The 13,707-nt window shown below is 42.1% G+C and overlaps 1 protein-coding gene across 2 annotated transcripts in view; it reads left to right on the top strand.

Annotated features, from left to right (window-relative positions):
* The window catches only part of WWP2 (WW domain containing E3 ubiquitin protein ligase 2), a 135,306-nt gene that overhangs the window by 72,499 nt on the left and 49,100 nt on the right, over nucleotides 1-13,707 (top strand). For both annotated transcript variants that reach the window (XM_081806418.1, XM_081806419.1), the window contains one exon: nucleotides 4,724-4,851. In XM_081806418.1, coding sequence (XP_081662544.1) covers nucleotides 4,724-4,851 — 128 coding nt within the window. The remainder of the gene's footprint in view (nucleotides 1-4,723; nucleotides 4,852-13,707) is intronic.

The raw sequence follows: 13,707 nt of genomic DNA, 5'->3' as shown, positions 1-13,707 counted from the left end.
GTTTGTATGCTAAGTGCATATTTAACTTTACGAAAAACTGCCAAACCGTTTCTTTTTTTTTCTTTTTTCCCCTCCACACTGTTTTCTAAAGTGGCCGTACTACATCCCATTCCCTCCAGCAGTGTTTGAGACTTTCAGTTGCTTTGTGTCCATCTTCCTCAGCACTTGCTACTGTCAGTTGTTTTGTTTGTCTGTTTTCACTTTGTCTATTCTAATAGGCATGTGATGGTATCTCACTGTGATCTTAATTCGTATTTCCCTAATGACTAATGATGTTGAACACCTTTCCTGTGCTTATTTGCCATTTCTGGATTGTCTCTGGTGAAATGTTTGTTAAAATCCTTTGATTATTTTTTATATTGGTTTGTTGTTACTGAGTTTTGAGAGTTCTTTATATATTCTGGATCTAAATCCTTCATCAGATATGTATTTTGCAAATATTTTTTTCCCAGTCTCTGGATTGTCTTTTTGTTTTCTTGACAGTATCTTTGGAAGAGCAGGAATTTTGAATTTTGAGGAAGCTACCTACTACTTTTAAAAATCAATTTCCACATGAAGGATATGATAGACTTATTAATCTCAAATTCTGAGCCATTACCAAATTTTGAATTTAACTTTTAATTTGGCAAAAAATTTTGTGTTCTGGCTTGTGAGCCTTTGCTTTTTTGTACTGTTCATCTTGTTTTCACTTATGTTACCAGTGCTAGGGCTGGCCTCTTTTTATTTATTTTTTTTATTTTTTTTATTTTTTTATTTTTTTTTTATATATTTTTATTTATTTATTTGACAGAAAGAGACACAGCGAGAGAGGGAACACAAGCAGGGAGAGTGGGAGAGGGAGAAGCAGGCTTCCCGCGGAGCAGGAAGCCCGATGCGGGGCTCGATCCCAGGACCCTGGGATCATGACCTGAGCCGAAGGCAGACGCTTAACCGACTGAGCCACCCAGGCGCCCCTGGGCTGGCCTCTTTTTAAACCAAAGAAACAAAGTTTTGTGTAACTACTCCACATAAATTATTGCGTATGTGACGATGGTCATCAAAGTTGCACTGGAATGACAGTGCCAAGTTATCAGCCAGTCTCACTCACTGGCCCAGTGGCTCTCACATGTTAGCATTGTAGAGTGTGATGCAAAATTACAAATCACCGCATTTCCACTAAGATGTAAACTTTTTGAGATCAGGGGCTCTTTCTGTTTTTGTTTTTAAATGTTTACCAGTTTACTAAAGGATATGAATCAACAGCCAGATGGAAGAGAGATACATAGGGCGAGGTATGGGGAAAAGGTGGGGAGCTTCCATGCCCTCTCCAGGCACGCCACTCTGCCCGCATCTCCATGTGTTCACCAACCTGGAGCCCCAGGACCCTTTCTGTTTTGTTGCTAGAACAGGGCTTAGTGCTCAGAAGATAATCAAATGCTATTCAGTGGCCTTCATGAAGGGTGATGCAAGATGTCTCAAAGCAACCAAGCCTGTGGCTCTCAGGGTACAGCTGAGGACTGAGGCCAACTCTCTGAATGGCAGAGCTTGAATGCCAAGGGACAGCCCAGAGCCCCATCTGGAGGACTTCAAGTGGAGCAGATCTGCTTCTGGGAATGTGGAGAGAGAATTCCAGGTCCCTGGCCTTGACTGGATTTCTTAGGGAGGCCTCAGGTTCTGAGAGAGGAACTTAGGTAAAGACATGCCAGCATTCTGAGAAGGGCATGTTGTAAAGAGAGCTGAATCTCGGTAACTAGATAACTTGAAACCAGTTGTGGAGTTTTGCTGTTCCATCTTCTTCTGACTGTCTCAGGGCTGCATCACCCACTCACCCTCCCACCCCTGCTGCCATCTCCACCCTCCAAATGGTGACAAGATCAGGCCAAAGTTGAAGTCACTGGCAGAGCCGAAGCCAGGCTGCCTGAGGTGGAGCCCAGCTCATCTCCACCCCATCGTCTCGCTTTTGTCCTGATGCTATTTTGGCTCATGGTGTGTGGTTTCAGCATTTGGGCCAGCTTTTAATCACGACACAATCCCATTTTGTAAGGGCTGAGTGAGTCCTCCAAGAGAGGAAACTGCTGAAGAGATTTTCCTCAACTGTTGAGGCCTTTCTTCTTTCTGAGAGTCGTATGTTAAAGGTAATTCAAGGTGAAAAAAGGGGGAAACTCCAGATTGAGGGCAAGGGAAGAATCTGGGGAATGGGGGCTGTGTGTGTGTGTGTGTGTGTGTTGCGGGAGGGCGGAGGTGGCAGTGTGGGCTGCGGCCAGGGAGGCAGCAATTCATGCCAAGTGGTCCCGGCTGCCCCTGGTTACAGGCTAATCCCAGCCCTGCTGCAGCCCATCATTCAGGGCAAGCTGCTATCATTAGTGGTTAAACATTTCTGAGAGTATTCTCTCTCAACTCTGACCACATGCCCTTTCGGGGAAGGGAGGGAGGAGCCAGGAGAGTTAATGGGGCCCACCCTGTTGTCATGCCCAGCTGCTCTGCAGAGGGACAGGGAGCCCCGGACTGGAAGTGATCACGGGCTCGTCGGAGCCAGTGCGTGTGACAGGACTGATGTCGCCTTTCCTGTGCTGCCCACACAGCCTGCTGCTTCTTGAGTGATACAGCCCTCTGCTGTGGGCTCTGAGTACCAAATCTGAGAGGCTTATTTGTCCTTTTAAGGGTGTTCTGGGCTGAAATAAACCTTTTATTAACCAATTTTATCTCTGTCAAGCTCTCTGCCCTCAACACACACACACACACACACACACACTCACTCACTCACTCACTCACTCACTCACTCACCAGTGGCGGAAGACCGTCTTTTCCTTTGGAACTAATCTGTACTCATTCTGCTTTCGATGAGGAGTTGTGGTAAAATGCTCAGTACTAACATTTCTTCCCATGAAGTGGGGACTTTGAAATATTTTTTTTTTTTGACTGAGGTGTGGTTGACAGCTTTCGATTTATGAAATTAGCTCAGGGAAAAATAAGATGGAAAAAGAGAGTCCAAATTAAATCTTTATTTCCATAGCTCAGTTGTGCCCTCTCTATCCATTTTTAACTGCCATGCAGTTTTTAGGTATGAAGAACTCCATGGTTTGTTAGGTTCCTTCCTTCCTACAGTTTTGATCTAAGAAAAAACTTTTTCCCTCCTTAAAAAATTGTGTTTTTTCCTTACTCAAAAGTATACAAGTTCAATGGAGAAAACTAGAAAACTCTAGAAAAGCACAAAAGGAAAAGCTAAGGGAATTCATATTCACAACAGTCAGAGATAATGACTATAACTATTTTGGCTTATGCCCATCTTGTTGGAAAAAGTCCATTTCTTGTGCTGGAGAAGGTACTTGTTGGTGGGGGCACTTCTTATTCCCCTAGGAACCTCCAGGTTTGTTGTGTTGTGGGCTTGTTCCAACACTCTGGATGAGAGAGTCTCACCAGCAGAGGTGTTCTGGTGGATATGGAGCCTTCCAGCCCAGCAGGGGACCTTTCCATTTGAGCTCTTCATCTCACCATTGGCCAAGTGACCAGTGAAAGAATAGCCTGGGAGGGATTCAGTTCAAGTCCAGGCTCCCTTCCCCCAGTCTCCAACCAAAGAACATGAGCTCTTGATCTTAGACTGCCTGGATTTGAGTCTTGCTCCATTGCTTTCTTTCTCTGTCTTCTTTCTTATCTGTAAAATAGGTATAACAATAGTAAACTCCTTCTAGGGTTACCATGCTAGATGAGATAAAATAAAAAGTGCACAGCACACCATGGATATCTGTTACATAATGTTCTGACTCAGTGCATATTATATACTGCTATAGTTATTGTTATTCCTTTTATTGTTGATCGTATTCTCACTGCCCCATGTACCTGGTATGCGACCTCTATCCATGGGGGTATGCGTTATGGAGGGTATGGGGTATGTGGACCTCTGTTTCTTTGCTTAGTCAGGGGTGGTCTTTTCTTTACTGGATGATGTTTAAATACTCTCACTTTTAAATATTCTCACTTGAAGACTAATAAACAATGACTATGCAGTAGAATAATCTCCTTTGACAAAACAGCTGGACTGAAGGGCAGGGAGGCTTAGACATTTTCACTGAGTGAACAAAGTCAGGCGACAACAGGACTGTGAGAACACATACTGCCTATTGTCTCATGTTCTCTGAAGTTGTCAGATAGATTCTCTGCTCCTAGATCCCACCATTTTCTGCGATGTAGATCCCGTTATGCTTCGTTCCTCATTGATTTGGATGGACCATTGAGTCATCTTTTCTAGATAAAACATGTCAACATATGCATTGGCTGGAGTTGTCTAGTGCCCCTTGACTTCTTTTCCCAAGGGAAGTATGTTTCTAGCTATAGAGAAAATAGATTTGGATACGATTTGGGCTCTTTTTACCTAATGGGAGAATTATGTCATCTGTAGCCTGTCCAGTGATGCTTGTTTATTTATTACATTTGAGCCCAATAAAAATAATGTGATGGTCATAGGATATTTTGCCAGTTTTTTCAGATGTGGGGGCAATTCACTCTGGATTTGTTTACTTCAAGTGGAAAAGTTTACCCAAAGTTGCCTTCTGGGCTATTACCAAGGAGGAAGCTTACCTGAGTCTCTGTTTGGAGCCAGCTTCTGTTGAGTCAAAGGCTACAGGGGCTATTAAAAGTCTTACTTCCAATAAATAGCGAGAGAGGGAATACGGTGACTTAGATGGGACATACTTCTTTCTTTTTCACAGTGACTTATATCTTTCTGCTTTATACTTTGAATTTCCAGGACGCACAGACATTCAGGTGGCTCAGCCAGAACAACCACAGCAGCCGGTGAGCAAAGCCCCGGTACTAGCAACCGGCACCGCCAGCCCATCAAGAACCCAACCCACAGCGGCTTGGCCAATGGCACAGGTGAGTGACAGCACAAAATAGCAGCCTGGACTAAAGCAGCGGCTTCTAACCTGTGCTCACGTGGAGTTGGGACTCTGCCTGCTGTGTCAGAATGTAGGGTGGGCAGGAGAAGACTCCAGTGCTAAAATCCATCAGCCTTTCCACCGGCCCATCTTCTTTTGTCTCTGGCAGATTCTCTTCAGCCAAGGTTATTCTCCATATGCCTGCACTCTTCTAAAATATTCCTTTGCACAAAAATAAAAAGTATTGATTTTTAAAATTCATTTCTTATCAGTATTGGGGGCAGAGGGGATATCTTTTTTATATATGACACGTTTTTTATTTCCTTAATTTAAGGCAGTGATCAGACTAGGTAGAAAGAAGACTAAGTATTGTTGCTCAGAGCTGGGTTTGAGAAGATGGCAGCGCTGTTGGACTGGTTGGGATGCTGACTAGGGGCAAAGCCAGAGTGTCACGCGGGGTGGGGAGATGGGGGGAGCACATTCATTCCATGGCTGTTCCAGTGAGAGTATTTGTCCCATTTGAGAATAGGTAGGTAGCCCTTCCTTATCCACAGAGAACTTTTCTGCCCTTGATTCTACTTCTCTGTAAGTGGGAAGGGAAGGACTGATTTCAGAACAAATAGTTTTTCTCATGCTTTCCTTCTGTCTCATCAGGGCAGTGTCGAATTAAAAAGCAAAAAAAAAAAAAAAAATTAGTTTTTCTCAATGTCTTGAAGATTGTCAAATCTTTAGTGACTGCCAGTCATTTGGTAATTTGTCTAAATTTGAAGCAGTTGGGGAAGGACTTGGATGTTTACTTCAGTAAACTGTAGATGGCAGAGAATCCATACGTGGCATGGAATGGGTTTTGTAGGTGCTTGTGATAGCCGAGGGGTGACGCCAAGGAGGGGAGATCCAGAGCAGCATACCTTCTGCACAGAGTATTCCTAGGCTTGGTGCTGCCCTTCGTGAGCCGAACCTACTGAATCGGAGAGATCAACTAGAGTTGCTTTCTAGTGGCTTTCAGCTCTCTGGCAGCACCGGATGAGGGCCACAGAGCCCCTCTGATAGCTCCTGGTGCTTCGTTATACCATTACCCCCCATGGACTGCAGGGTGGAGTGGCCCATCCTTCTGGGCTCCGTGCGTGGGTGGTGAGCGGACATTCTCCCTGGAGTTTAGGACCTGCCTGAAGGAATTGAGTTAGCTAGCTCCCCCTGAGCCTTGAGGACGAGGATGAGCTGGAGATGAGGAGTACAAGTGCCTGCCATCTCGGCGAGCCTGGTGCCCCTGTGCCAACCACCGTATCCGCATGCTGCAACATCCAGGTGTAGCGGCCATGGGGGCCCTGGCTTCCAGTCTGGGTGAAGGGGGTGGCGAGGCGGCGGCTGTGGACCGCGCTATACAAAACCGTATACAGCTCCATGAGCACCAGTAAACATGCTTCTCTTCGGAAAATAAGTCATGCGGCTCCTGGGTGGCTCATCCGGTTAAGCGTCTGCCTTTGGCCCAGGTCATGATCCCAGAGGCCTGGGATCAAGCCCCGCGTCAGGCTCCCTGCTCAGCAGCCAAGTCTGCTTCTCCCTCTCCACGTTCATGCTCTCTCACTCACTCGCTCACTCTCTCAAATAAATAAATAAATAAAAATCGTTAAAAAAAAAAAAAAAGGCGGGGAAAGAAAAATAAGTCACTTGTAGAGGAGGGCCAGCATTTACAAATGGAGAGGGGAACTGGATTTTTGGAACCATTTGTTTCCGGGAGGCCGTGGCCAGGCTACCAAACCGCTTTGTTTTTTAGGGGCCTATGTTACTCCATCCTGGTTTCCTTCAGCCATCTGTGCTTTTCTTATAAAAACTATTGGTAAATTGACTTTATATGGTGATGGTCTTTGAGTCACTCTTATTGGGTCCTGGAACATATTTGTGTTTCCCCTACGTTTATTTTTAGGTACCTTTGCGTATTGTCCTTATCTGCAAGAACATTATGTGTCAGCAGACGAGGCAGGTGCCAGCCATGTCTTCAGAAAGCCAAACGTCTCTAACCCCAAAGCGCATTGGGAATGTTTTATAGTGGTGTATCTGAGTGCCCAGACTGTTCCCAGAACCCATCTATGAAGGACAGTTGCTGCATTTTAGGGATTTCTGCCTGTTAAAATACCGAGGCCTTGGCCTCCGTCTCATCTCTGCTTTCTGCCGTGATGACGGTTCACCTTTGTCTCCAGCCAGCCTGGACTTTGTAGGCTTTTTAGTGTCTATCCAAGGGGTACAGAAAGATCTTACCTTTCGTTTGGGGAGCAGACAGAAACCCTACTTTGGCAGTGTGAGACAAGAAGGGAGTTTGAGGATGTGAATGAGGACATCTTCATCTTTCAGCACGCTGCTCTTGGAACTGTGAGGACCAGTTCCAAAATGGTGGTAGTAGCCGTGCCTCCAGGAAATATTTCCACAGACATACAAGATTTATTTAGCAAGGCTTTTTGGCTATGCTCTGCAGTTAGGCATGAAAAAGACATTTAGGGCAAAGACAGAGCTGAGTTCCAGGTGGTTTTTTCATGTTGTCACAACTATAAAGTATCCATTTTTATAAAATGAAAGTGAATGGCAGCCTGTCTGTATAAATGTAACATTACTAAGTTTTAGAAGTGGTGCAGTCGAGAAGTAGACGAACAGTATAGCACTTCATTGAGACCTGTGTGCCATGATTTACTTTCTAACTTTTTATTGAAAACTTTATCCAAGAAAATTACATCTCTTGCTCCTCTCTTAAATGTGATTTCCATGCACATAAAGTCCGCAGTCATACTGGTCGCGGGTCAGATTCTGGAGCACCCCACCCCCGCCATGTACAGTATGTGAAGGCCCAGTGATTCTCTGGGTCTTAGTTTTCTCATTAATAAAATGAGGACAAGAGTATATATCTCATAAAGTTGTTATAAGGAATAAATTATATAAAACATGTAGAGTGCCTGAGACTCTCAAAGTTAGCTTTTGCCTTTATGAATAATTTCATACAATTATAGTTATGTAGCATGGATATGAGGCTTTTTTTTAAATCCCATTGTTTTTTATACACGCTTCTGTGTATCTGTTGTCTTGTTTGCTTTTTTAGTGACTTCATACTGTTTCGCAGTTAATATGTCAGAATTCTTTTAACCATTCTTCAATTCTTATGTGTTTCCTTATTATAAAACAAAATCCTAATGCAAATGTCTTTGCACACAGTTTTGTTTCTTCTTGCGTAAAGTTCTTGAGTCAAAGGATATGAATTTTTAAAAATGAGAGCAAATGTATTTTACCAGCCTTCTGAAGGGATTGAAGCAATCATACGTTCCACAGTAGTATAAAATTTCCATTAGGTGGTATATGAGGTTTATTTTTTTACTGAAACTGTATAAATACTGGTTTATCATTTTGCTAACAGCTATTAAGTGCCACTTCATTATTGAACCTAATTGCACGTTTTCATTTATTAGTTGCTCGCTCAACTATTTCTTTCCTCTTGTGTGATTTTTTTCATAGCATTTGATTTTTTTTTTTTTTTTTGAGATTGAGAGATTTATATATTCTGGTACAAGTTTTGTTTTTTTTTTTTTAATTGTGGCAAAATATACATAGCCATTAAACCATATGAAGTGTGTAATGTAGTGGCATTAAGTACATTCTCAATGTTGTGCAACTATCACCACCACGATGCATGTGCAGAACCTTCTCATCTTCTCAAACTGAAACTCTGTACCCTTTAAACCATAACTTCCTCCTCTCCGCCCTCCAGCGCCAGCCCTTGGTAACCTCTATTCTCCTGTTTCTAAGAATTTGCTTATTCTTGGCTCCTGGCTGGCTCGGTCAGTACGGCAAGAGATTCTTGATCTTGGGGTCGTGAGTTTGAGCTCCATGTTGTGCGTAGAGATTACTGGAAAAAAAAAAAAAACCTTAAAAAATAACCACTGGCTAATGATTTAATCTAAGAATTTGCTTATTCTAGGTACCTCTTATAAGTGGAATAATTTGTCCTTTGTCTCTGGCTTATTTCACTTAGCATGTTTTCAAGATTCATCCGCGTTGTAGCGTGTTCAGAGTTTCATTCCTTTTTGAGGCTGGATGATGTTCCACTGCATGTGTATACCCCGTTTTATTTATCCATTCGTCTGTTGGTGGACCCTATGGATTGTGCCTACCTTGCGACTATTTTGAATAATATTGAATTGCTGTTGTGAACGTGGGTGTACATCGATCTGAGTCCCTGCTTTCATTTCTTTTGTCTATAAACCTACGAGTGGAGTTGGTGGGGTAAATGTCTGGTAATTCTGTGTAACTTTTTGAGGAACCCCCAAACTGTTTTCCATGGTAGCTGCACCATTTTACATTTCCTCTAGCAGTGAATGAGTGTTCCAGTTTTTCCATATCCTTGCCAACAGTTGTTTTCTGTTTTTTTTTTTTTTAAATTATAGCCATCTTAATGTATACAAAGTACTTAGGTATAAGTTTTATATGTTAAATTTATGATGTTAAGTTTCCCTCCTATATTATTGTTTTACATTTTATCTCATTTTCTGTGGCTTTTGTAGAAAAGGAGATAGAAAATTTAAAAATAATTATGCCTGAGCATTTAAAAAAATGTTTGTAGTTTTACTTTTTGCTTCAGTAGTGGGAAAAATTCTCTGTCTGTGGCTGGGATAAATACTTTATTCCTTTTTACTTTTTTTTTCATGGTGTTACAAAATAACTATCCTAATGGAATGTATAGTGATATGTCTATATACATATATCAATATGATGAAGTCTGGGTCTAAATTAATTTTTCTTTATATTGGGTCCTATTATTCCAGAAACATTGTTTTTTTTCCTCACTGGTGGTTTTACTTAGTGTTTATCACTTATCATGTACTTAATATGCAGTCAGAATTTATTTCTGGACTCTTTACTCATTCCATTTATTTATTTCCGGTTTGGGGCCATTCCCATGTGACTTTGATTATTGACATGTGATAGTGTGTTTTTCTAATGTTTTGAAGAGCTACTCCTGCCCTATTACTTTTTCTCCATGATATTCTTTGGTAGTTTATACATTTTCAAAACAAATTTCAGTCTTTGAGTTCTTAGAAGCATGGTGGAATGTACATGGAAGTTGGGCGAATCTATATATTGGTCAAGGAAGGACTGAACTTTCCCATGGTATGGCTTTGTCCATTTTTCAAGTTTCTCTTCTTGTTTTCCAGTTAATTTTTTTTTTTTCCCCATCTAATTTAGTTGTTTTTCTTTATATATAAGCCTCACCCTGTGTCATGCTAATTATGAAAGATTTTTCTAGTTTTGGTTGCTCTTGTGAAGAACTGAGCAGCTAGTTACCTTGGGAATCCATTGCTTGTGTTTCATGGATGAGAGATAGTGACTGCTTTGCTGTGCATCATATATTACGAGCTGATCTTCAGTTTAAAAAGTTTCCACTGTTGGCAGTTGCCTTTGCCATGCCTTAGTGTGGCGGCTGAAAAGGCCTGTGTGTATACCAAGAGCCTGCGCTACGCTACACGCACCTGAAGATCTTGGAACATACAGTGAGCTGGCGGCGTGTCCAGGATTAGGAACAAGAATTTACAAATCCTGATCTTTTCTTGGCTAACTGTGACTAGAGTATGTCTCAGTCCTGAATGAATATCTGATTCATAAAGTTAGAATGTTTAACCAACATCACAGAGGGAACCTTGTGAAATACTCCTTGTTGCCGAAACCAGAGGCCATTCAACTACCATTTTACCTACTTAGCCCATTTACCGTGTCATCTTGGTACACAGCTTTTCTTCCCATAGAGGAAAGCTGTCAAAGCCATCTTCATTTCTTTTCCCCTCCCTCCACCATTGCTTTTACCTCATGGTATTCTGGATTGGAGTACTGGTTTTGCTTTTGGCTACCTGCATGGCACCTGTCCAGATGGAACCTCCGTGAGCTTCAGTTTTGTCTTAAATAGAATGGGAATAGTGTCTTCCTCGCAGAGCTATTGGGCAGGTAAATGAGCTAATGAAAATAAATTTGCTAAAGGCATTGTAGGTTCCTGGATTGGATCTTGGAACAGAAAAAGGACATGAGTGGTAAAGCTGGTGAATCCAAATAAAGTCTGAAGTTGGGTTAGTAGTAATGTACTGATGTTTGTTTTTCAGCTTTGACAAATGTTCTGTGCTTATATAAGATAGTATGCCGTTGACTCACTTTCCCCTAATATTGCTATCTTTGTGCTATCTTTGCAGCTTTTCTGTAAGTCTAAAATTATTCCAAAATGAAAATGAAAAGAAACTGCTTTGCAATTGATAGTGTTACACAAATGTCAGGTGGTTTTATTTCAGATTTCTTTCACTAGATTATTAGGTTTATTGAACAAATACTTGTCGAATGCCATTTTGCTAAGGACCATGCATGGTGTAAAGACAAGGGGGCGCCTGGTGGCTCAGTCTGTTGAGCGTCTGCCTTCGGCTCGGGTCATGATCTCGGGGTCTTGGGATCGAGCCTTGCGTTGGGCTCCCTGCTCAGCTGTGAGCCTGCTTCTTCCTCTGCCTGCCGCTCCCCCTGCTTGTGCTCTCCCTCTCTCTCTCTGACAAATAAATAAAATCTTTAAAAAATAATAATAATAAAAATTAAAAAATAAGGGGTGCCTGGGTGGCTCAGTCGTTAAGATTCTGCCTTCGGCTCAGGTCATGATCCCAGGGTCCTGGGATCGAGCCCCATGTCGGGCTCCCTGCTCCACAGGAAGCCTGCTTTTCCCTCTTCCACTCCCCCTGCTTGTGTTCCCTCTCTTGCTGTGTCTCTGTCTGTCAAATAAATAAATAAAATCTTTAAAAATCTTAAAAAAAAAAAAATGAGAGGGAGGTGGGGGAACTGGGGTTGGGTGTGTAGAACAGAGGTGGGTGGGGCTCTAGGTGAAATTAAAATAGCCATGAACCAATAATATTTGGAGCTGGGTGATAAGTTTATTATAGTGTTCTTTTTGCTGTTATATATTTAGTGTTGGTGACACACACAGAGTCTTCCATCAGGAGGCACATCACAGCTGGCTGTCACCCTTTTGCAATGTTAGCACCCACTGATGATTATTGCCTAAATCCGTAAATTGGATGGGGATTGCAAAAACAGTCATATTCTAATCCTATCATGCCTATAAGAGAAACTTGCCCTCATCAACTATTTGGCTACCTTGAGATTCAGTTTGTAAAGAAAAGGCAGGAGAAATGCTTGGGTCTTTCCTTTTATTTACCAGTTTTCAGAATAAAGAATTGATTTCCTCACATCCTGTAAAAATGAAAAATGAAATTTTGTTTTGTGTAAAAATCATTATAAGCTCTTGGATTTAAACATTTAAAATATTTCAATCCAGGGGCGCCTGGGTGGCTCAGTCATTAAGCGTCTGCCTTCAGCTCAGGTCATGATCCCAGGGTCCTGGGATCGAGCCCCACATCGGGCTCCCTGCTCAGCAGGAAGCTTGCTTCTCCCTCTCCCACTCCCCCTGCTTGTGTTCCCTCTCTCTGTCAAATAAATAAATAAAATCTTAAAAAAAAAAAAAGCTTAAAAAAAATATTTCAATCCATTGTGATTATTGTTCTTTTTGATACTAAAATTGTCCCCATATCTGGTTGGGGTTAGCAAAGGAGAGACGTGCCAAAGCTCTTCAAGTTTGTTTCAAATTCTTTGCAAAAATTTCTAATTATTAAGTGGCAAGGTGCAGAATAGCATATACATTGTGCTAGTGTGTATGAGTATGTGTGTGTGTTTTCAAATATATGTGCATATGCTTGTATAGTCAAAGAATATCTTTGAAAGAATCATAAGAATCACAACAGTGACTGCCTCTGGGGAGGAAACTGGGGGCCAGAGGACTGGAACAGGAAGGAGACTTTCTTTACACTGTTTGAGCTTTTATACTTCTAAAATTCTCATAGAAGGGGCGCCTGGGTGGCTCAGTTGTTAAGCGTCTGCCTTCGGCTCAGGTTGTGATCCCGGGATCCTGGGATTGAGCCCCACATGGGGCTCCCTGCTCCGCAGGAAGCCTGCTTCTCCCTCTCCCGCTCCCCCTGCTTGTGTTCCCTCTCTCGCTGTGTCTCTCTCTGTCAAATAAATAAATAAAATCTTTAAAAAATTCTCATAATGTACATGTACTACCTATTAAAAATAATTATTATTGACCAGGAAAAGAACAAAAGCAGAGCCCCATTTTCCATGGCATGCCAATGGAAAAGACCCTCCAATCAGTGCTGTTTGGATCTGACTATGCATGCAGATGCAAATCTAGTTCGAAGGGTTCCCACCAAGACTGCATCTGTCCACAGACCTATCCAAGAAGCCCTTGATTCACCACAGGAGCTCATCTGTTTTGGAGCTTTGTGCTACACTTTGATTTGGAGACAGAGTATGAGAGCCAGATATCCTTGCGCTGACAAACTTTCTGTGTTCGTGCTTGTATTTTCTACTCTCCGAAAGTGTATGTGCTGTAAATATATACACATTCTTAGAACATGAGAGCTTGAAAGAACCTCAGTGATAAATCCACTCCATCACAGCTTACAGTCAGAAGAAACTGAAGTTCAGACAATTAAGTTACTGGCTTTTGGTCACACCAGTAAGCCAGTGACAGAGCACCCTACTCAAGCCATTGATGTGGCTTCAAATAGAGAAAAAAACTGGATTGACAAAGACAAGGAGTGACAGTTTAGTCATGCCTTGGAGAATTGCTGTATTTTACATTGTAGCTCTATCCAGTACGTATAGCCAATGTTCTCTATTAATCCTAATTGTTTGATGTATACAACTTTGCTCCCCGCAAAGACTGCACCCTCCTTGAAACAAGGGCAAATTTGTTTCCTTTGTTTTTCACTACTTCCACCTCTGTCTCCTATGT

This window comes from Leptonychotes weddellii, chromosome 16 (genome assembly GCF_054177405.1).
Source record: "Leptonychotes weddellii isolate Sample4059 chromosome 16, ASM5417740v2, whole genome shotgun sequence".
Classification (NCBI taxonomy): Eukaryota; Metazoa; Chordata; class Mammalia; order Carnivora; family Phocidae; genus Leptonychotes; species Leptonychotes weddellii.
This window is presented reverse-complemented; position numbering and strand designations above follow the sequence as displayed.